This window comes from Echeneis naucrates, chromosome 5 (assembly GCF_900963305.1).
Source record: "Echeneis naucrates chromosome 5, fEcheNa1.1, whole genome shotgun sequence".
Lineage (NCBI taxonomy): Eukaryota > Metazoa > Chordata > Actinopteri > Carangiformes > Echeneidae > Echeneis > Echeneis naucrates.
The window spans coordinates 13,487,166-13,508,322 of NC_042515.1; the positions used below are offsets into that span (position 1 = coordinate 13,487,166).

Genomic DNA, 21,157 nt, shown 5'->3' on the forward strand with positions numbered 1-21,157 from the left:
GTTTATGGTCACATTTAATTTAACTCTCACAATGGGCTTAACTCGGATAAAGCTTCCATAAATATCTGATTACCAGTGGCATCAGATATCTCAGTGTCGTTGAAAAGTTGAAAATCTTCACCCTTAATTTCTATATGCTAACCAGTATTATTGTTTTGTATGAAGGGTACTCCAGGTAGGCCAGGCATAGATGGGGACAAAGGGGCAGCTGGAGTTCCAGGGTCACCAGGTCAGGATGGTCGCCCAGGGATACCAGGAACACCAGGGCTATCAATCAAGGTTTGCCTCCGCCACTCCTTCATTATACTCAATTTAGAATGTATTACCAAAGTAATTCAAAGACACTGACATCAGGGGTCAAATCTGGAACTGACTGAGTTATGAGTCCATTCCAGTTGGAGAAATGCATCTTACCATGCTGGTGCTAAACAGCACATTATGGCCAGAGAACCTTGGACCACATCTGTGACCAATATATATATATATATATATATATATATATATAAAATCATGTCACTGTGAGAAATGTTTACAATTGTCTCAGTTGTGATGGTGGTGTGCTGGGTCAGAACACAATTATAACAGCCACAAGAAATCCACCTGACTGAGGTGAAGATGCAAAATCTAATAACAAATGTCTTGATGCTGCCACTCATGATGATGCCTGCAGTTTCATGGACAATCTTTCTGCAGGCCAACAGGTCAATTGTGTTCAATTAAATTTAATGTTGATACATTGCTCATACTTTAATTGTGAATTGCATTCTCCATTTTTGCCATATTTACCTTGATTGAATTCTTTGACTTGCTTAAATGTTAAAGGGCAAGTTTAATGGCAAGGTCACTGTGACATCAAATAACATGCTTTTTAACCATAACTCAACCATATATAATATAAAAAAATGCCCCAAATTCCTTTATAGTCATGAAACTATAAATTATATTATCTTTGTGCTCTTCTCCCTATGTTTCTGCAGGGAGAAAAGGGCAGCACAGGAGAGAGGGTGAGTCACTCCATTACCAGCTTGTCCTCTTACTGCAGAAATATGCAGATGAGCCTGCAAGCATAATAATTCTCAGCTTTTATCTCTCTTTGCTGACAGGGGCCTCCAGGAGTTGGCAGTGGTGTGGCCGTCAAGGGTGAGAAGGGCTCACAAGTAAGCACTGCCAATCACTGATCACATGCTGACATATTCAATTTCCAGATGAGCACACAGCTTTGTGTTTTGCATTTCCTAATTGCATTTTTACTATCAGGGGGCTTCAGGACTTCCAGGGGTTCAAGGTCCTAGAGGGCCAACAGGACCACAGGGCAGTAAAGGAGACAAGGTAGCTGCACTGTAATTCAGTATGCAAAAGGTTGAGTATGGCAAGTGTTTATCTCAGAAAAATGGGTTGTGTGTTGTTTTTATTTTTTATTTATTTTTTTTTTCCAGGGTGACAGTGGTGATGGACTTCCTGGACCTCCAGGCAGGCAAGGAGAGCCTGGAGACAGGGTATGTTAGACACAAAGTATTTTAGTGAATATGGTTAATAAAATCAGTTTTTGTGTAGTATAAACCATATCAATACAATACATATTTGTAAGCTTGGATGGCAAATAGTTTATGATAAATGTGTAATCCATTTTTTTTTTTTTATGTAAGTGGTTTCAGATCTGTCACATTTTTTACAGCTTAGTTATATAATCTTGAGAATCCTTAAGGACATAAATTTTTGTCCATTAAGCGCAAATAAATGGGACAGCTGGTGGTTGTATTGCAGTATTGCTTTCGTGTTAGTATTTGTAGTATTTGTACATATTGGAATTAAATATGGGTGCAAATGCACAGTGTTTTCAAAACTGATGGTAACTTAGGTCAGACATCATCAGCTACAAAACCATTACAGAGGTGGCTTATGTGCATCTGATGAATGTTATACATTACATTTGGAGAGAGAGAGAGAAGGCATTAGCTCTCGTTGAGTGAAGGTACAGAGTGCTTCATAAATGGCCACATGGTGGCACTAGTCACTGTTAAATCTTATCCAGTCTTTCTTGGCTGATTGGCTGAAATCTAATAAGTGATTTTTGTGTATTGAAGTATGCTCCTAATTAATAGTCAGCAGATGAAATCAAAAGAAACCAAAGCCTAATCCCCCTGGTGCAGACGATAAATTGATATTAAGGCATTTTGGTTGTGTCTTTCAGGGTCCACGCGGGCCTCCAGGAGAGATTGGCAACAAGGTAAGCTAAAGGTAAGAAAAATCACTTGTGTCGTTAGCTGTCCATTGAAGAATGACATCTGTCACTCTCTCATACAATAGGGCGACCGAGGACAGCCAGGTGAGCCTGGATCCCAGGGAGACAGGGTGAGTCACAAGACTTGTGTGAAAGGGTCAAGTATGAACCTGTCTGAGAGCCAAGCCAACTTGTTTAAGTGCATCAGAAGAAAGAGGGAAAAGCAGTCATGCCAAAAAGAAAGAGTGCAATATCCATATTGGCTGTGATTTTCAACAAGGTCATGAAGGCTGAAAAGATTTTTAGTATAGTTGCAGTGAAAGAAACCACAAGAAATAGGGTGTGTTTGTGTGTATGTTCATTTCGGGAGGAAGGGGGAAGAGACAACTGCATTTTGCAGCAAACTTGTTTGTACTCGCACAGAAAAGCAGGCCTAAAGTCATCTCCAAAGCCTCATTATTATAATTTTGATTTTATTGTACTTTTTCAAAAACTTATTTTCAATGAGATTGGCATCTACAGAAATTGTCTATAATCAGACAGGCAAAGAAAAATTTCCAGCTGTTAAGTTAAAGCTTTTTGCAAATGTCAGTGCTCATAAAGGGTACACTTACTTTGAAAACAATAATCTTTCTGCGCATAATTCTCTTTGCAGGGTGAAAGAGGAACAGTTGGTGAGACTGGGGAGAGAGTGAGTGCAGCTGCATTTTTTCCATTATTTAGGCTTCAATTTGTTCAGTTGTTGATACTCTTAAATTCAGTTGTTGTTTGTGTGCTGTTTTTTTGACTCCTGTTGTCCTCTCAGGGAGACCCAGGGAAGCCAGGCCTCCAAGGAGCTCCAGGACTGAGAGTGCGTGACAGACTCATTTAATGCTCTGACTGATATAAATGCATCAGTAGTCTCATTAATGAGTTTGTTGGTTTGTCATCAGGGTTTACCAGGACCCAGTGGACCCGCAGGAGAAAAAGTGAGACTCGTTCAATTAAGTACAGTCAAATGAAAAGCAGCAGGTCAATGGGAACGTGATTCCATCGCTGAACATTTCATAAATCTAGGAATTTCTTAACAAGCATAAAATAAAAAGTGAACCTTTGTGTTCCCAGGGAAATGACGGAACACGAGGGGAGCCTGGAAGAAGTGTGAGTCGTGTGATGATAAAAATTTGTTACACACGTATTTACTTACCCATCCTTCATTTTAAAAATGCAATTAATGTCCATCAGTGTCTATGCCTGTGATGGTCTTTATTGTATCATTCAAATCATGCAGATTCCAGGTTTGCCAGGAAAGAAAGGAGAACAGGTAAGGTGTCATTAAAATTATAAAATTTATAATTGTAACAAAGTTCACTGTAGACTGACAACACTGCTTCTGCTCTTCTCCTCCAGGGTGAGCGGGGTCTGCCTGGCAATGATGCGCAGAAGGGTGAGAGAGGAGAGCCTGGGCCAAGAGGAGAGAAAGTGAGCAGCCACTGGATGATCGTGCTTTGAAATGTGCAGTTATGTATGTCTGAATGACATTTGATTTTCTGTAATTCTAAAAGGGGTCACCTGGGACAGGAGGGTCAGGTGTTCTTGGACCTAAAGGAGAGCCGGGTGATCGAGTAAGTCCATACTAAAGTCATACCAAAAGCTGCTGAGATGATATTCTTGACAATGATATCTAATATTCAGAAATATTTTTGTGCAATCTGTCAATATAAGTTGTGTTCCAAAACTACAAAAAACATGTGCTCTTTCAACAGGGACCTGCTGGAATTAGTGGAAAGCCAGGTGCCAAGGTGAGAGGCCTGATTTGTTTTCTCTGGTCTTTGTTTCTTTGTATGTTAAACTGGTTTTGAAAATGTTCTTTAGGGAGATCTGGGTGAGCCAGGGGAGAGGGGTGAGAATGGCCGTCCAGGAATCCCAGGAAAGCCTGGTCTTCCTGGGAAAGAGGTCAGAGTTGTTTTGTGTATTTAAAACTGAGTTAAGTCACGTAATTAATTCTTATTACCAACATTACGTTTATCTCTATACGTATTGACAGAAAACCGTTTTCATGATCAATGAATTATTTACATGAAATTTCAAACTCAAACTTTTAAAATTGAAATAAAAGTTATTACTGTCTTTCTTTCTTTGGTTTGAGTTTCTCGTTGAAGTTATAGAGTGTTCATAGAAAGCTGTTTTGGTTATTTCATGTTGCTCTCTGCTGTAGTCAATGATCAGCCATTTAAACTTTTCTTCTTTCCATCATGCATGTCTTTACAAAGATGCTATTTCAGAGGTAAAAACAAATGCACTTTGTGTGTATGATTATGTAGGTTAATTTTCATTTTGGAATTTACTGCCACTGAAGTGTCTTCCCAATTAAAATCAGTGCATTAATGCTTATGTTTTCAGGGAGAGAGAGGGGAGAAGGGTGATGAAGGCACTCCTGTAAGTTTTATCTCTTCTTTTCACTATCTCCAGATCCCTTTTTTAGACATTTTTTTTCTGTTTCAGTTGTTTGGCTTTTGTGATGGAATGCATTTCTTACATGGTGCCTATTTCAAAATTCACTCTCATCAAAGTCTGTGTTGATGTCCCTGCCATTGTCTTTTCTGTTGCTAACCCTAACTTTAAACTTGCTCAGGGGGAATCTGGACTTCCAGGGAAACCTGGAGAAAGAGGCCTGAGGGTGAGACTGTAGTCAAGTTTTGTTATTAAGACTTTATAATTACCCATTAATTTAAAGTTTACTTAACAGCCATTTATTGACCACTTCTAGGGACTGGCTGGTCAACCTGGACGTCCAGGAGAGAAAGGAGATATGGGAGATCCTGGAGAGCATGGACGAAATGTGAGCAACATTTTATGTATCATCATACAGACAGCTTTTCAATATGATCTTGTGCCTCTTCACTGAGGGTCAGCATCTGTGTTGATCTTTGTTGAATCATAGGGCAGCCCTGGACCTATAGGACCAAGGGGAGAAAAAGGAGGACAGGTTAGCTGTCTGGGTTTCTTTTTTTACAGAGGTTTTTATTTTTTAATTTTTGTCACTTATCTCGTGATGGAGGCTTAAAAAACTCCTCTGTTTTAAGGGACCTCAAGGGCCACCAGGACCACCAGGAAAAATAGTGAGTATCACATAGCACTGTATGCTAAAAACAAAATGGCAAATGGAGTAAACTAATACTGTATCTTCAGCATGCTGTTAATCAACTAAAGGGAGTCAGCTACAATCCAATTCTGATTACATGAAGGAGGCAGAAATATGTATGATCATTCATGTTTATTCTTCACTGTAGGCTGACATCCAGGGCCAGCTGAAAGGGGGGAGAGGAGACAAAGTATGCCAAAACCATCTTGTTCTGAAAACCTCAAAGTCAAAAGAAGATGAAACTTAACTGGATGAAGCTGAGCAGCAAAGTTAAAACAACTTAAATCGATGTGATTCTCAGGGCGATGCTGGTGACCCTGGGGAACCTGGCAGCAAAGGTCAGAAAGGGGAAGCAGGAATTCCTGGAGGAGCAGGTCTAAGAGTGAGTTACAACCATTCATGCAATTATCTGTGAGGTATATAAATGTTGACTGATGATCCTTCTTCTTGCTTTTTCCCTTCTGGGTATAAAGGGTCCTGAGGGACAAAGGGGTCCTGCAGGCACAAGAGTGAGTTTGCCTTCTGGCACTACATCTCTATTTCAGCTATCACTCAAAATCTGTACCTGTATCTTAGAAATGTTGCCTGTTAGATTTATTCACATCACTTTCTCTTCCAATATTTTCAGGGTGACACAGGAGAAAGAGGAGCACCAGGAGAGAAGGTTTGAAGTCAATTAGCCATCCCTATAATCTCACCTTTTGTACTGTGCTGATCTGTGTAATTTAAATAATGTTGAAAATATTAAACTGAGAATACTAAACAGAGACTGAGTGGCAGGTCTCACTTTTCTTTGTTAAACTGGATTTTAATAGAGTAGGATCCCATTGAAGTGTGGAAGGGGCTGGAAGAAAGCCACAATGAGCCACTTTAAATGTTCCCTTACATTTTACAGCCATAACTCTTAACCTTTTATGTTATTAGGGAGAAAGAGGAGCATCTGGGTTAGATGGCCGTCCAGGTCTGGATGGGAAAGTAGGTCCTCCTGGACCACCTGGACAGAGGGTATGTCAATATCAGTCACTTATTCACCAATATATAAATCATTTCATGCCGAACCTTATTGAATGCTGAATTTGTTGGCTGATGACTCCTAGTTTCCTATTGATGTGATGGTTGTGAATGGTTGTTTGCCCCATGGATAACTGTCTGGCTAATGCACTGCATTTGTTGTTTTCTTTATGTTATAGGGTGATCCTGGGAAACAGGGGGATCCTGGGAGGGATGTGAGTTTCATTTTGCATTTATGGCACCTATCTTAATCAAACATTATCAAATTGTTTAAAATTGTGTAAATAAACAAACTTATGTTATTTTGTTTGATCACACTATTTGTATCACACACATTTTTAGAAAAAAATCATCTGAAGGTTAATTAAAATCATGTATGTTCAATTCAGTAAGACATGCTGCAGGGGGCACTGTGGGCATGGTAAAATTTAGTCTTCTCTCCTGTGGCCAGTTACATAAATGGATTGTGCAGGGCTCTCATTCAGAGGACATAAAATGTTAAATTAAGTATAGTAATGAATGCAGTCTAAAGCATGTTCCCAACAAGTGCATGCTCATGGCAACTGGCAGAACTCACTTTAAAATGTTTTCATGCCACTTTGTCAAGATAATGTGTCATAATTTGGTGCTATAGAGATAAGATTGAATTAAACTGATCCATGTCACTTTAGCTAAGTATGAGTGAGCGAGAGACAAATCCTTTGTCTGTAAGTCAAGTCAGGGCAGTAGTTGTAAAACTATTTACACTGCACTGACCAGTCTGGCTTTAGAGGAAGAAAATATCGACTGGAGACAGAATAATAGATAAGTGAATGTAAAATTATATTAATTAATATTAATATTAATTAATATTAATTGGAGAGCAGAAATATTGTATTTTGTTGACAAAAAGTTAACAATATTGACAAGTATGACCAAATTGAAATCATTAACTCATTCTTATTCTACTGCTTATCCGTTTCATGGGGGGTGCTGGAAACAATCCCAGCTCACATTAGGCGCTGGCAGTCACACCCAGTCACAGGGCCAACACACAGAGACAACCACTTACGCTCCCATTCAGACCTACGCACAATTTAGTAGTGTGCATGTCCGTGGAAGGAAACCCATGCAGGCACAGGGGAAAACATGCAAACTCTGCACAGAAAGGCCACAGGTCTGGGAACCGAATCCGCGACCTTCTTGTTCACCACTATGCCGCCGTGCTGCCCAAGTTGAAATCAATATTAGCTTAACAAACGTATTCTAACATTAACTGAAAGTGTGAATAAAAAATCTTCTCTGTGTTGTGCTGGTGTGTTTTGCTAGGGTTTATCAGGACTTAGAGGGGAACAGGGCCCCCCAGGGCCTGTAGGGCCTGCAGGAATTGCAGGGACACCTGTAAGTACACACATGCGTACAGACATGCACGCTTTTATTTTTCTTTTGCCATTTTCTTGCACTAGCCTTTTAAAATCTGTCTGTCATTAATCATCCTTATATTTTAGGGTAAAGCAGGTGATGATGGAAAACCTGGGGCCCCTGGAAGAACGGTACCAGCTTGTTAATAATGCATATTGTTGCATTTTAAAGTTAATTTACTCATTCTGTTGTGATTTGACATAGTACATGTATTACCTGAATTATGATCTCTGCTCTAAAATGGTGCAGGCATTTTATTTAGGGTCTGCTATATCATAGCTGTCTTAAGATCCTTGAAAGCAGTGGCACTGAATTATTATAAATGCTTCTGCTGCAGGCTGTTTAACCCATAACACATTTTGTTTTCACATACAGGGTGAGGATGGAGTTCCAGGTGAAGATGGAAGAAAGGTATGTTTTCAGGATAAGAAAATGATTTTATGTAGCAAAAAATGTATTAAATTTTTTTCATTGTTTACTCAGTTTTGTCATGTATACATTTCTGTAAAATAGCGCCATTAACAGTGTATGTAATGTAATTTTTTTTTTATGTTTTTGATTGCTCATAGGTGCATTTAGGTCTACAAGCCATGTAAGAGGAAAATAGAGATTTGTAGTGTCTCAAAGAAAACTTTAGGAAAGATATGAGTTTATTTTAATAAATAGAAAATTGTATAGGATGATTGTGTTTACTCTTACGCATTGCCTCTTGTTATCTGATATTGCTTTCTTTGATCCACAGGGTGACAAAGGAGAAGCAGGAGCGGGAGGAAGAGATGTTAGTTTTTTACAAAAATATTTTTATACATGTTCTCCTGTGCTGTTAGTTTGTTACCGTAGTTACCGCCTTCTTTGACCGGGTAGCATTTCACACCAACTTTCCTCCTTTGTTACATACATCTATTTTCCAATAGATACACACAAGTGTGTATCTATTGGAAAATAGATACACTTATGAGAGGAATCCAAAGAAAGTGTGTCAGTGTGCTGTTTTCATAAGGAAATTCATATTAAATTGTCCTGTTCTATAATGCAGACTTAAGTAATGTTTCACTTGTGAAATTGTATGATTTCTAGGGTCGTGATGGACAGAAAGGGGACCGGGGCCTTACTGGCCCTGGAGGCCCGTCTGGTCCTCCAGGGCCACCTGGATTACCAGGAAGCATTGGTCCCCCTGGTCCAGTAAGTATTATGCCACTTTTAACAATATTGTGAATGGGAATGATACTTTGCCCTGACTGATCAGCATACTGTCTCTCAGGTTGTGTATGTAAAAGGAGCTGTAGCAGCAGCAATCCCAGGCCCCCAGGGGCCTCCAGGAACCCCTGTGAGTATGAGCAATTTCATGCTATTTTGACTGGCATTGTTCCTGTTAACTCTGTCTTTCTACAGATAGTTTGCATTGACTTTCATTTAACCTCACTAAAGACACACTCACAGTAAGGGAGAGAGCCCACTTCAGCCCTTAACTGGTTAAGTTATTGACAAAATAAAATTTTATCATACATTGCTTACAGGAGATTTGGCTTCATTCTCCCTTGCAGTTAAATAGTTGCAAATTTTGACATGTTTTTATAAAACACCATCTTCAGATTAATTCCACAGATACATATATTTCTATAATATTTCTATAATATTTTCCTTGGTAAATGTTATGAGAAGAATTTTCCTTTGCATGTCAAAGCAGTTATATCTATTTTGTCTACATCTATGTCTGTAGGGTACTACAGTCCTCGGTTGTAGCTATCTTTTTTTAATTTATTTAACTTTCTCCTTTCCTTCAGGGTGTCCCTGGAATCCCAGGATCTCTAGGAGCCAGAGTAAGTCCTACTTGTCTCTATTGACCTCTGTTTGGTTTAGATTATTTACTATTAAGTTTTTCTTACCTAATAATTTTTTTGCCCAGGGAGAGAGAGGTGCTCCTGGCCTTAAAGGTGAACCTGTAAGTTCTCCCATTCCTATTGCAGTGAAGGTGCTAAACAATTAAAGCACTGACTGTTTTATGTTGACTCTTGAATACATTTTTATTGGCAGGGTGACCCAGGAGAGGATGGAGCACCGGGAAAACCTGGGACAGCAGTGGTAATACGTGAAAATATAAACCACAAAAATTGCAAAAATATCGTATTTTACACTTGAATATAAAAAATGAAATCCAAGATTCTTGGCAGGGATGTAGTTGGAGTTATTGGTTTGAAGCATGAGATCTTACTATATATAATTTGAGTAGATGGGAGATATCAGGCTCTGAATGATCTCAGAGGGAGCATATATATTAAAAACAGCAGGGACCATTGATGAGGCTGCAGAAACAGCACAATTGCAATGGGTGACAGAGGAAGAGGCTTTTGCTGTGATAGCAGGCAAGGTTCAATTGGAATGATGTGATAGATTACAAATGTTCAATGTCGTGCCAAAACATAACAAAGTTGTATCAATGCACTTTACACATAAAGCAGGTCTAGACCAAACTCTTTAAGGAGTTGTTAAAGAGATCCAACATGTACCTGTATGAAAAAAGTATAAATAAGGATCAATAGAAGAGCTAATTTAGGTTGTTTTTTTTTTCCCCAGTAATGGTTGAATGAGTGTATGTACAAAAACAAGGGTAAAAACTTGTGAAACTAATAATGATTAAATGTCAAACCAAGCAGCATCTCATATAATAATGATACCACGTGGAGTAATTTGAGAAATAAATCAACTAAATGTAGCTTTCATATACAAGGTGAAATTTGCAGCTTTTCTAAAAGCATTCTAAAATGTCTTTTGTGTGCAAGATGAACAGCACATTGAGAACATTACTGATTTAATTCAAAAATACACTGCTCGTGTGTGTACTGCTTTCTGGTATTTAACATAGGATGTCATGAGTGGGTAATGAGTCTGAGCTGTGACTTCCCAAGTAATTTTTCATCTCTGTTGAATATTGTCTCTGTATTTCTCTCACCAGGATGTTCAGAAGGCTCTGGCTGGCTTTGGTATTCAGGTAAACGCAATTATTTTTTTTAAAGTTAAACATTTTGGTAAAATGTTTGCTTGTTGGGAATCTTTGGGTTTTAGAGAAGAAGAGAGATTTATGTTAAACCTTAATATTGAGCTGAACTTCACGAGGCTGCAGCTTTATTACGCAATGTAATGTTTTTTTGTAGCTTTAATATGAATTCTTATATTTTTATTGTATAGATACATGTTTTAGCTATTACTGTATTATGCTCTTGCTAATGGAAAATGAAAAACAGAGATGAAATGGGTAAACATGATACCTTGCAGGCTGCTAGTTTATTTACATTGTAAAAATATGACAGCTAGCCATAACAGGATTTATTCTGACAGATGAAAACCAAAACTTGCCATATTTTTTTTTTTTTTTTTTTTTGAGAACGAGAGTCCTTACAGTCAGCAAAGGTTTATTACATTTATTTAATAGTCTTATAATACATTTTAAAATAACTGCAAGATGTCACTTTTTTGGGTTTAGGAAATTAGAAGTGACACAATTGATGCTGATTAAATGTTTTGATTGTTGATGTAATGAGGTCAACAGCATGTCAAACACAGAAATGTTGCAGTTCATGGCAAACTTTTGTTTTTCTGCCCTATGCCACACAGGTATCTGATCTGAAGTTGGTTATGGAAAAGACGGAAAGAGGACAAAGAGGTGAAAAAGGAGACAGGGGGGAGTCAGGACAGAAAGGGCCATCTGGTGCAGATGTAAGTGATACAGAATAAGTCCTGTAGTGCACGTGAAACTACTTTCCTGGTTTTTACTGTTTTTTCTTTAACTTTTTGTTGAATGTTAGGGTACTCGGGGTTTTCCAGGAGAGAGAGGAGCAAAAGGAGAACAAGGGGAGCGGGGACCTGCTGGTGCCCCTGGGGCTCCTGGAAGAGCCATTGGAGAAAGAGGACCGGAGGGACCCCCAGGGCCAGCAGGAGAGCCAGGCAAGCCAGGGATACCCGGTGTTCCAGGACGAGCTGGGGAACTGGGGGAAGCAGGAAGGCCAGGAGACAAGGTGAAGTAAAGAGGTGGATGTCAACAGATTAAAATGCTCAATTGGACTCATCCTGACCACAAAAATCATGCCTGCTTGTGTTTTAGGGGGAAAGGGGAGAGAAAGGTGACAGAGGTCTGGCTGTAAGTGATCATGCTAGATCTCTTATTCTAGATTATGTAGCACATTCACCTCATGTCTTTACACCTCTCAATCAACTGAGAATTGCTTTTTTATTTGTCAGGGAACAATTGGACTAACAGGGCCAGCTGGCCCACCCGGTCAGAAGGTAAAGTACTTTTTATCTTTCCGATGTAGTAACATCTTTTTGCGATAATATTGATGAAATATGAGCAAGATAAGGAATTTAAACACATTGGGTTGGTGTTTGAACTCCAGGGAGCATCTGCTGATTCAGTATTGATTGGTGCACCTGGGGCCAGAGGCCCTCCAGGACTTGCAGGACCAAAGGGGGAGCCTGGTGCAACAGGAGCAGCAGGACCCAAGGGAGATCGGGTGAAGTTTACACAGAAAACTGCAAGCAATATAACGTATCCTCATTATAAGCCATCTCATGTTTCATAATGTGTCTTAAAGGGATTTGTGGGACCTCAAGGTGACAAAGGAGACAGAGGAATGTCTGGGGAAAAAGGCCGTGATGGCTCACCGGTGAGTTGGCTCTCAGATGTTGTCTTGAGTATAATATTTAAACAATCACCAACTAAAGTGAAAAGTGCAATTTTGATTGTGCAATTTACCTACAAACTCATCTTATTTAAATGACAATGATATTCAGATTTAGTTGCTCTTCAATGAGAAGCAATTTAAAATAGGTCTATCCCCTATTTAAATATTAAGGTAGAGTTACTTGCTGACAATAAATAATTATGAAGAGATAATGAACAGTAACAATAAAATGTTTCTATTTACATTTCTAAAGCAGACTAATCTTCCCCAGTCCATACAGAAACAATGGTAAAGCAAAACTTTTGGTTCAGTGGGGAATTATGTGCCAATCTTTTCGTCTGCCTCAGGAAAGCGAATAAACATTTTTTGAAATTGTCAAACTGAACCTACCGTGTTAAACCCTGGCTCTCTAGATCTCATGCAAATTCTTGACATTGATTAGAGAACTTTTTATGGTTTGTCATTTCAGGGAACACCGGGAGAACCAGGAAAACCTGGTCAGGATGGGAAACCGGTAAGTAGAGTTCTGGATTGAAACGGACATAATTATGTTGTTTCATTTATCTATCTATCTTCTTTTTTTATTTCTTTCAACATACTTTGTATAAAAAAATACAGTGATGTGTCATTAATAACATAATATTCTGAACATCAACTTCCGTCCAGTTCCCATCAATTGATGTTTTAGGGTTTCATCTTTTTTCTAACCACAATATTCAGTTATTTTAAAAGCCCAACTGTACTGGAAATTTGTAAGTAACACTTGTCTGTATGAATGCATGAATAGAAAAAACATAGGAGAGATATTGGACTCTTCCTCACATTTTTTGTTTTCCTTCCCTCCATGTTGGAGCAGGGCCCATCAGGGCTAGCTGGTCCTCAAGGGCGACCAGTGAGTAACCAGTAACCCAGCAAAGGGGCCTTCTCTTAGGGTTGACCTGCAGAGTAAAACTGCTGGATCTGCTGCAAGCATGAAGCCAGTTGAGCTCTCTCTTCCCCATGCTGGGCTTAGGCTTCATAGATCTTTTTATAGTAACCTTTTGCAGCTCACTCTCTCACCTCCTTTCTCTGTCTCCTCATTGCTGTCCATTTCCTTTTCTGTGTTGTTTGTTTCTCTTCTTCCAACACTGCTCTCCACCCACCTGTTCCCCCACTGTTCTGTCACCCCCCTTCCTCTCTCTTTCATCCTCTCCAGGGCCTGCCTGGGTTTCCAGGAGTTCTAGGCAGACCGGTAGGTTTTCTGCTGGCTGGCATGCTTAAGCTCGGAAGAACCTGTGGTATCAGATAGTTATGTAATAAGCTTTGATTACTAGCAGGGTGAAATATGCATCTGTATTCAACCTCAGGGAACTAGAACAACCTATAATGTACAATCACAATACTGACACTTTCATGAACCCTCAAGGTAAATTTCACCCCTTAAATCTTAATTCATTTTCATTTAAACAACTTTCTAGACACTGGGAGTGGGATAAGACTTCCTCATCTAATACAAATTACTATATGTCTCCAAAGCATCTGTGTCAATGTGAAGTGAAATCATGGATTTCATTTGAAGTGTAAAACAGCACAGATCTGTTGGAGGTAATAGAAGTCTGCTGACATACTAAGCTGATGCTCTTGGCATGCAGCTGTGCCTTTTCTCTGTTGTGTGGTAATCTTTTGCAATGCATTTATTTTCTGCTTACCATGTGAGTGTGTCTTTGTGTTTGTATTGTCTTACCTGTTGTAATGTGTCCAATGTTTATTTTTGTATACAGTATTTGTTTGTCTAAGACAGAAGCGCATGGCAATGAGTTTGTCTTTGCTTAATTTTTATAAATATGTATTTGAAATATATTTATGTCACATAAAGGAGCGTTATAATATTCCGCCGAGACAAATTTATTTGTCTTCTTGCAAAGAGTTAGACATAAAAATTGATGCCATTCTCATGTCATTTGTTCGAAGAGCATATACTATCAAGGGTTAGTCCTTACCATCATGGCCAGACTTCAAGTGTGATCCTCGCCCCCCCCCGGTCTCTGGCTTGTTGACACTGTTGTTGCCATAAGATGACCAAAACAGGGAAAACAGCTGGCCTCTGTTTAAAATGTATCACGTTGCATCTACAATCAGCTACAAAGATCACAAACATTATATATCACATTAAATATCAGATAATATATTAAGAGAGCAAACTTTGTTGGGTAACAAGTGTACTTCTTGCAGTCATATTTAATGACAAACATGAGAGGCAGTGACTCTTAGCAAGAAGGCAAATATTTGTCCAAGAGAAAATATATACCTTCAAAATGTTTGTGTGAATATACAGTATGTGTTCTTTTCTTAGGGAAACCCCGGAGAGCCTGGCATAAGGGGACCAACTGTAAGTACCACACAGTACAAAGCATACATTCAGAGATTATAAATATGAACAACCGCAGATTACATGTCTGTAATCTCTGTTGTAATCAGGGTCCCATGGGTCCCAATGGGCCTCCAGGACCAGCAGGTGTGAAGGTGAACTTACTTTTGTTTTAACATTTTAGTGTTATACCTCTTACTGCATCCATTAATTGGTTTGCTTGTTGCTTCCTTAAAGTTGTTAGTCTCACAAAATTTGTGTTTCCCAGGGCAATCCAGGAGAACCAGGTGTCGGTGTCCAGGTAAAACAGCTTCAGTATTACTTTGCACAGTCGTATAGCCAGCCATCTAGACAGTGAAGGTTTTTCACAAAGTGCCCATTGTGTGACTTGGTTTCTCTTCTCTGCAGGGTCCTCCTGGTGCACAGGGGAGCACAGGTTTGCCAGGACCACCAGGTCCTCCAGGAGCTGTAGTAAGCGTTTTTTCAGAAATCACAGGCTGAGTCACAAACGCCCCTGTTTTCTCATAAAAGTCATTGGAAACCACATATGTTTCACATTTCATTCCTGTTCTTAAACACTGCGTTTGTTTTTCCTTGCAGGGTCCGCAGGGCCCCCCCGGGCTGCCCGGGCAGGTGGTGAGTCTTCGCTCTTTATCTGGCTGCTAATGTTGCTGCTCTGTGGAGTAGAGTCAGTAAGAATGAGGAAATGTTTTGAGCCTGATGTATTTCAGTTGTCCCAAGTGAAATGGAATGGCAATTTAATGAAGCACATATTACACACAGGGTGAAGCAGGTAAACCTGGAGTGCCTGGTAGAGATGGAGTGCCTGGCAAAGAAGGAATACCTGGATTACCAGGAAAGCAGGTGTGTTTAAGTATGTGCTGGTGTTTATGCTGTGTCATGTGTGGACTGAACTGTGACTGAACTGTTTTTATCTAGTCCTCTACCCTGTCAACAACCAGGTCCAGAGGCATGATGTTTTTGGGTTTCATCATACATTATACACAAATATTGACTTGGACTGGAGATTATCTAAATAGAATACTGTGTTCTGAAGCCCCTTATGACCTCACAGAGGCTTTTAATAATATAACTCAGGGTTAGGGCTCGTACGCTTTAAACTTGCTGTGGCTATTATTCAATGCTTTACCATGTTTCCTAAAACTGCCAACTGTAAGCTGTCATGCCATTTGCATAATTTGTTTCTCAGGGTATTGCTGGATCTCCAGGACAGTCCGGATTAAAGGGGGAGCAAGGAGACAGTGGTCCTCCAGGAAAGGTGAGAACATCCTGTGTATATAATGTAGGAGCATCGTCTAGCAAAAAGCACAGTCAGTGGCATTGTTTTTCATGAATGAGGCAACAAAATGATTGGCTGCCTGAGGTTTTGTTGTTATTATTAGCCACACCTGAAGCTGGGACCACCTGTACTACAAATGGTGCAATATCAGGGACATACCCCTGAATTTTAGAAACCTGTTTAAGTTGGTTGGGAGTTACTATAAATGTGGATATTTTATGTTTAAAATCATTTTAAGTTCAAAACACTCTGTGGTGATAGATCTTATTTTTGTTGAAAAAAGAAATTGATGAGTAAAAATGTAATTGAGCATTTTACTGTAAATTTAAGTATCAAGCAGAAACAATTTCCTCCAATTGATCACTTGACTTTCTGACCAGTGATTAGGCAGTACTACAAGAATATCATCTCTCTTTACAGCTGTCTCTGGGAAATCTCTTGCTATGTGGTTGCTATTGATTCACATTTAAAGAACAAACTCTCTGGAATTTGATGGCCCATTTTCACATGACTGAAATATATCTACTCATTCTACATGTCAAAATAATGTGGTGCAGCACAGCACTGGGCGTTTTCCTGAAATGTAGCAGAGTAGGGGAAACACTGTCTGGAAACAACAGTTTAAAAAAGAAGTTAAACTCATTAATGGCAGAAGGTTGTGATTATCTGGCACTCAGCAATCACTGCCATTTCTTCTCTTTGTAAAACTGGAACAAACAGCTGCTGCTGCTGTCATATTCAGCACCTTGGACAGAGTTGCAGCGATACTTTGAGTGAGCTCATTTCAGTAAATAACCAGGAAACACGTTCATGTGATCAGCTGCTACACCACATACACTCCAGACCAATATGTCTAAAATTTATTTATTTATTTATTTTCTTTTTAACCTTTTCAGAATACCAAGATAAGGCCTCTTTGCTTCATTCATTCACTCTTGACTAATACAACTTATCAACTTATCAATGAATTAATCAATTAATCAATTATCAATTATCAAAGAAAAATGTGGGCAACCCTATTGTACCCCAAACACTACCCACTACCAAGAATTTATATTTAAATAATAGTGGCACCTATCTGACACTTTGTTCCTTGAATTAACCATCATAGCCTGATGTTTTTATGCTGTCAAGTACAACTGAATTAAGATTGATAGAGCATAGCAGTATAGACTTTCCTTTCTGAAGGGCAGTGGAAGAAGCCGCACATTTGTTGCTGTTCATATGCTTCATTTCATTTGAACAGGCTGTGGCTGGACCCCCTGGACTCAAAGGAGAAAAGGTAAATAAATGGCACTGGAAACATGGATGTAGCTATATCAATTATAAGATATTTTTTTAGCCGAACCATTGTACCACCAACTGCTGCGATATGATTATTGAATATGTTACATTCATTTGATGCAATATAGTCCATAAATACAGCTGACAGAGTTTTCTTGGTGCTGATTGACGTAGGGTCTTCCTGGTCACACACTGCCAGGCACGGCTGGAGAGATAGGTTTACCTGGGGAAAAGGTGAGCCTGGCCGGACTAATAACTCTGAGGTTTGTGCTCACGAAAGGGCACAAGTGTGAAAACGTAAAGTAATTTTTGTCATGAAATGTAATTTAGGGAAACAGAGGGGAGAGAGGCGTTCCTGGCATCAAAGGAGAGAGAGTGAGTATAATCCTGCTGTAGATTACCATGTCCTCTTAATGACAATCTAATGTGGTCACATTGCAATGTCTGTTATTATACTAGGGAGTGGCTGGTGAGCCAGGAGACCCTGGAGAAGATGTGAGTTATATTTTTATTGACTGGTGTTTCACACAGAATTCTTTGGTTGTTTTGCTTTAATTTGTTGTGTATTGTTTTGAATATTGTAACACTAAATTAATATTTACAAATAATGTTAGAGGAAAATGTTAGTCTTGTTCGGACATATTTACAGTTAGTATGTATTTGGACAACATGAACAGCGAGTTTGCTATCTTAGTCGAATTATAGTCTTGAGTCTTTGCGTTTTTCCCAAATCGTGAAATTTTTATTTCCTCTTCTTTGTTTTTCATGCAGGGGGCGCAGGGATCTCCTGGGGGAAAAGGAGATAAGGTGATCTTTTTTGTGTGTTTTATTATTTGCCTGACATTAAACAAATCCATGTGAAAGTTAAGAGAAAATGTGTTTTGCAGGGAGAGAAGGGCATTGGCATGGCAGGCCCTCCTGGTCAGGTTGGGCCTCAAGGTTTAAAAGTGAGTGATACCAAGTGATCCTGCAGAGGACAATATTTACCTCTGAAATCAGAGCCAAAGACCAAATTCTAAATTTGACTGCATTTCAGGGAGATCCAGGCCTTCCTGGGTCAGCTGGCCCTCCAGGGCCTCAAGGGAAGTCTGGTAATCCTGGCCCACCTGGCCAGAGAGGGGAAACTGGGCAACCAGGAGCTCCAGGACCTCAGGGAGAGCGGGTAGGTGGAACTGCTAATTGCAGAGTATTATGAGGTTTTGGCTTTAATCTTTGTGCTGTCATTTTCAATTTGGGATTTTATTTTCAGGGTCTTCAAGGATTTGTTGGCCGTGCAGGAAATGCTGGAGCTCCTGGTCCTCCTGGTCCACCTGGAGAAGCAGTGAGTTTAAGTTGTGTTTTTTATTAGACTCTTACCATACCACCACCATTTTATTTTGACTTCATATCTTGTTGGAACAGTTTTTTTTGGTGGCTTTTAGATGGTGTTTTGATGTTGAGATGTTTGTAGCACAGTAAAGTGATATTATGTTGATTTTCGTGGTAAATCCTATTTTGAATATGTTAATGGGTTTGTGAAGGTAACTACTGTATAGAAATAGCAGTATTTAATGTTTTAATGGCCAATATCCTGATTTCCAGGGAGCCCCTGGTACCAATGGAGCAAGAGGGGATAAGGTGACTATCCCAACTAACATGTATATATGTCTACTTGCATTTATGTGAACAGATTTTTTTTCAGGGCATTAATAAATGATTTCTGTTCCTAGGGGGAAGTTGGTGTTGGTGTCACTGGTCCCAGAGGAGAGAGAGGGGACACAGGACCCAGAGTAAGACATTAGTTGCACTGTCATATTGTCATTGAAACTGTGATAGAACATAAACATAACCCAGGAACATATGAACTAACACTGGCATGTTTGTATTCTTTTTTTTTTTTTTCATGTTGTAGGGCGAAGAAGGTCGTCCTGGCTCGGATGGGGAGAGAGGGCCAACAGTAATATCAGTTGTCTTCTCTTTAATTGGTCATTTCATCTCGGGAGTCTTTATTCACTCTTTATATCGGCACATTTCATTTTCTGATACTTTTGACAAATTATAATCCAAGGTTTCCCTTCCAGTGATGCAATAGATTATTTAGAGTCCATTTCAATTTTCAGGACTGCAGCCAACCTGATTCACAATTTGAAATTTTGCCCAGCCAATTTTAATATAACAGCTGTTTACTTCCCTGTCTTACCAAGAACTTGGCATATACCTACCAACTTTTTTTACAATGCAAGTAGCATTACTTCATTGGACCAGTTACTCTGACTAGAAAATGACAAGTGGTTTCTCATAATAGCTTCAGTAGAAAAAGAAAAATGTAGAAAGGAGAAGTTGTTTTCTACCAGCGGATAGAGTTCTTAATGAGTTAAGGAATGAGATTTGATGCTGAACCATCAATGTTTTCCCTAGACAGGCAAGTAAACACCTATGCAAACATTGACTGTGCCGCAACAGCAATAGTTTCAAAATACTGGTGACATCATTGTAATTTCAATTTCGCTGTCTGACAAGGGAGGACATGCTCAGGAAATATGAATATTCAGGGTTTGTCTTTTTTATTGGGGTACAATACATAATTGAGGATGTATGTGTCTTCAGGGACCACCAGGAACTCGTGGTGCTCGGGGAGAGAAGGTGAATACTACCAGTTCTTCCCGATTTTTATGAGTGATTGCTCTATTAAATATATGGGCCTTAAAAAGGATGTAGGTTGTTGCAGCATGTAAATGAAATCTTTTACTCTTGCTGTTTCGTTTTGTTTGTTTGTTTTTTCAGGGAGATGTGGGATTGCAAGGTGACAAAGGAGAGAAGGTGGGTGTATTTTAACATCTAATATGCTCAATTACTGCTCACTTGTTTTCTGTTTCCCTTTCTTGGTTATCTCTTTGTTTATATCAGTAAAGATGACAGTGACACCAAAATGGAGATTAGGAAAGTAGGACATGCTTTGTGGACAGTGGCTGGGTTGAATGAGGTCTTTTAATTGATTTACCGTTACAGTATAAGCAGGACAAATTTATGAATATACACAAATTAACTGTGACGCTACAAGTGCCCATGTTTAAGAAAAAGCAACATGGTGAAATTATCTCCTGATGTTTTGGCTTTTGTTGAAACCAGATGTTCATGTCTTTACTATCACTCATAGGGTGACACCGTACTAGTCGGAGGACCTCCCGGAGAAAAGGGCAACAAAGGAGAAACAGTCAGATAAAAGTTTAATGTCTCATTGTTTACTATTGTAAAATCTGAAATATACCAGTGTTGCATATTTTTGCTATCACGTCTGACTTTTTCAGGGTGACAGAGGACCCAAAGGTGTGCAAGGAGAAAAAGGAGTAAAGGGGCAAGAGGGACCACCAGGGGAGCAGGTATTCAAATGAACTGAACTTAACTAAGCTTAACTAAAAATGACATTTGATTTTACATGCCCATGATGTTATGTATTTGCAGTCGAATTGATACTATAAATTGAAAGAATATATTCCTGTATCTGTGGGTATTTGACATCAGGGTCTTAGAGGAGAGCCAGGAGAAAGAGGTTCCACTGGTTTCCCAGGGGCCCGAGGTCCTGGTGGACAGAAGGTAAGTCGCTCTGTGTATTCTGATATCTGTATCTTAATATAAAACGAAGCCACTCAGTTGTCAGTGTAAGTAATAATTTCACTTGTATAATTATTGTATTTCTGTTTCCGCTGTACAGGGAGAAGCTGGTCAGCCTGGAGTACCTGGTGAATCGGTCTGTGCTTTTACTTCGATCCACATACCACTACATTTTCTTTTTCTCTTTTTATATGTTTTA

At 39.3% G+C, this 21,157-nt stretch overlaps 1 protein-coding gene across 1 annotated transcript in view; it reads left to right on the plus strand.

The window, feature by feature from the left end:
• col7a1 (collagen, type VII, alpha 1) overlaps positions 1-21,157 on the plus strand; it is a 96,397-nt gene that overhangs the window by 17,577 nt on the left and 57,663 nt on the right. The window contains exons 36-104 of the mRNA XM_029501660.1: positions 166-279; positions 978-1,004; positions 1,104-1,157; positions 1,258-1,329; positions 1,437-1,496; positions 2,192-2,227; positions 2,308-2,352; positions 2,877-2,912; positions 3,027-3,071; positions 3,154-3,189; positions 3,326-3,361; positions 3,492-3,524; positions 3,611-3,682; positions 3,766-3,825; positions 3,967-4,002; positions 4,076-4,156; positions 4,604-4,639; positions 4,836-4,880; positions 4,971-5,042; positions 5,145-5,189; positions 5,287-5,322; positions 5,494-5,535; positions 5,647-5,727; positions 5,819-5,854; positions 5,974-6,009; positions 6,270-6,350; positions 6,536-6,571; positions 7,665-7,736; positions 7,844-7,888; positions 8,133-8,168; positions 8,500-8,535; positions 8,835-8,939; positions 9,019-9,084; positions 9,542-9,577; positions 9,664-9,699; positions 9,792-9,839; positions 10,711-10,746; positions 11,370-11,471; positions 11,561-11,770; positions 11,857-11,892; positions 11,994-12,038; positions 12,149-12,265; positions 12,347-12,418; positions 12,906-12,950; positions 13,632-13,667; positions 14,769-14,804; positions 14,894-14,938; positions 15,052-15,084; positions 15,192-15,254; positions 15,384-15,419; positions 15,567-15,647; positions 15,994-16,062; positions 17,330-17,365; positions 17,542-17,601; positions 17,698-17,742; positions 17,827-17,862; positions 18,139-18,174; positions 18,255-18,314; positions 18,404-18,529; positions 18,617-18,688; positions 18,949-18,984; positions 19,077-19,136; positions 19,259-19,303; positions 19,954-19,989; positions 20,131-20,166; positions 20,504-20,560; positions 20,655-20,726; positions 20,869-20,940; positions 21,059-21,094. Of these exons, the coding sequence (XP_029357520.1) occupies positions 166-279; positions 978-1,004; positions 1,104-1,157; positions 1,258-1,329; positions 1,437-1,496; positions 2,192-2,227; positions 2,308-2,352; positions 2,877-2,912; positions 3,027-3,071; positions 3,154-3,189; positions 3,326-3,361; positions 3,492-3,524; positions 3,611-3,682; positions 3,766-3,825; positions 3,967-4,002; positions 4,076-4,156; positions 4,604-4,639; positions 4,836-4,880; positions 4,971-5,042; positions 5,145-5,189; positions 5,287-5,322; positions 5,494-5,535; positions 5,647-5,727; positions 5,819-5,854; positions 5,974-6,009; positions 6,270-6,350; positions 6,536-6,571; positions 7,665-7,736; positions 7,844-7,888; positions 8,133-8,168; positions 8,500-8,535; positions 8,835-8,939; positions 9,019-9,084; positions 9,542-9,577; positions 9,664-9,699; positions 9,792-9,839; positions 10,711-10,746; positions 11,370-11,471; positions 11,561-11,770; positions 11,857-11,892; positions 11,994-12,038; positions 12,149-12,265; positions 12,347-12,418; positions 12,906-12,950; positions 13,632-13,667; positions 14,769-14,804; positions 14,894-14,938; positions 15,052-15,084; positions 15,192-15,254; positions 15,384-15,419; positions 15,567-15,647; positions 15,994-16,062; positions 17,330-17,365; positions 17,542-17,601; positions 17,698-17,742; positions 17,827-17,862; positions 18,139-18,174; positions 18,255-18,314; positions 18,404-18,529; positions 18,617-18,688; positions 18,949-18,984; positions 19,077-19,136; positions 19,259-19,303; positions 19,954-19,989; positions 20,131-20,166; positions 20,504-20,560; positions 20,655-20,726; positions 20,869-20,940; positions 21,059-21,094 (3,852 nt within the window). The remainder of the gene's footprint in view (positions 1-165; positions 280-977; positions 1,005-1,103; positions 1,158-1,257; positions 1,330-1,436; positions 1,497-2,191; positions 2,228-2,307; positions 2,353-2,876; positions 2,913-3,026; positions 3,072-3,153; positions 3,190-3,325; positions 3,362-3,491; positions 3,525-3,610; positions 3,683-3,765; positions 3,826-3,966; positions 4,003-4,075; positions 4,157-4,603; positions 4,640-4,835; positions 4,881-4,970; positions 5,043-5,144; positions 5,190-5,286; positions 5,323-5,493; positions 5,536-5,646; positions 5,728-5,818; positions 5,855-5,973; positions 6,010-6,269; positions 6,351-6,535; positions 6,572-7,664; positions 7,737-7,843; positions 7,889-8,132; positions 8,169-8,499; positions 8,536-8,834; positions 8,940-9,018; positions 9,085-9,541; positions 9,578-9,663; positions 9,700-9,791; positions 9,840-10,710; positions 10,747-11,369; positions 11,472-11,560; positions 11,771-11,856; positions 11,893-11,993; positions 12,039-12,148; positions 12,266-12,346; positions 12,419-12,905; positions 12,951-13,631; positions 13,668-14,768; positions 14,805-14,893; positions 14,939-15,051; positions 15,085-15,191; positions 15,255-15,383; positions 15,420-15,566; positions 15,648-15,993; positions 16,063-17,329; positions 17,366-17,541; positions 17,602-17,697; positions 17,743-17,826; positions 17,863-18,138; positions 18,175-18,254; positions 18,315-18,403; positions 18,530-18,616; positions 18,689-18,948; positions 18,985-19,076; positions 19,137-19,258; positions 19,304-19,953; positions 19,990-20,130; positions 20,167-20,503; positions 20,561-20,654; positions 20,727-20,868; positions 20,941-21,058; positions 21,095-21,157) is intronic.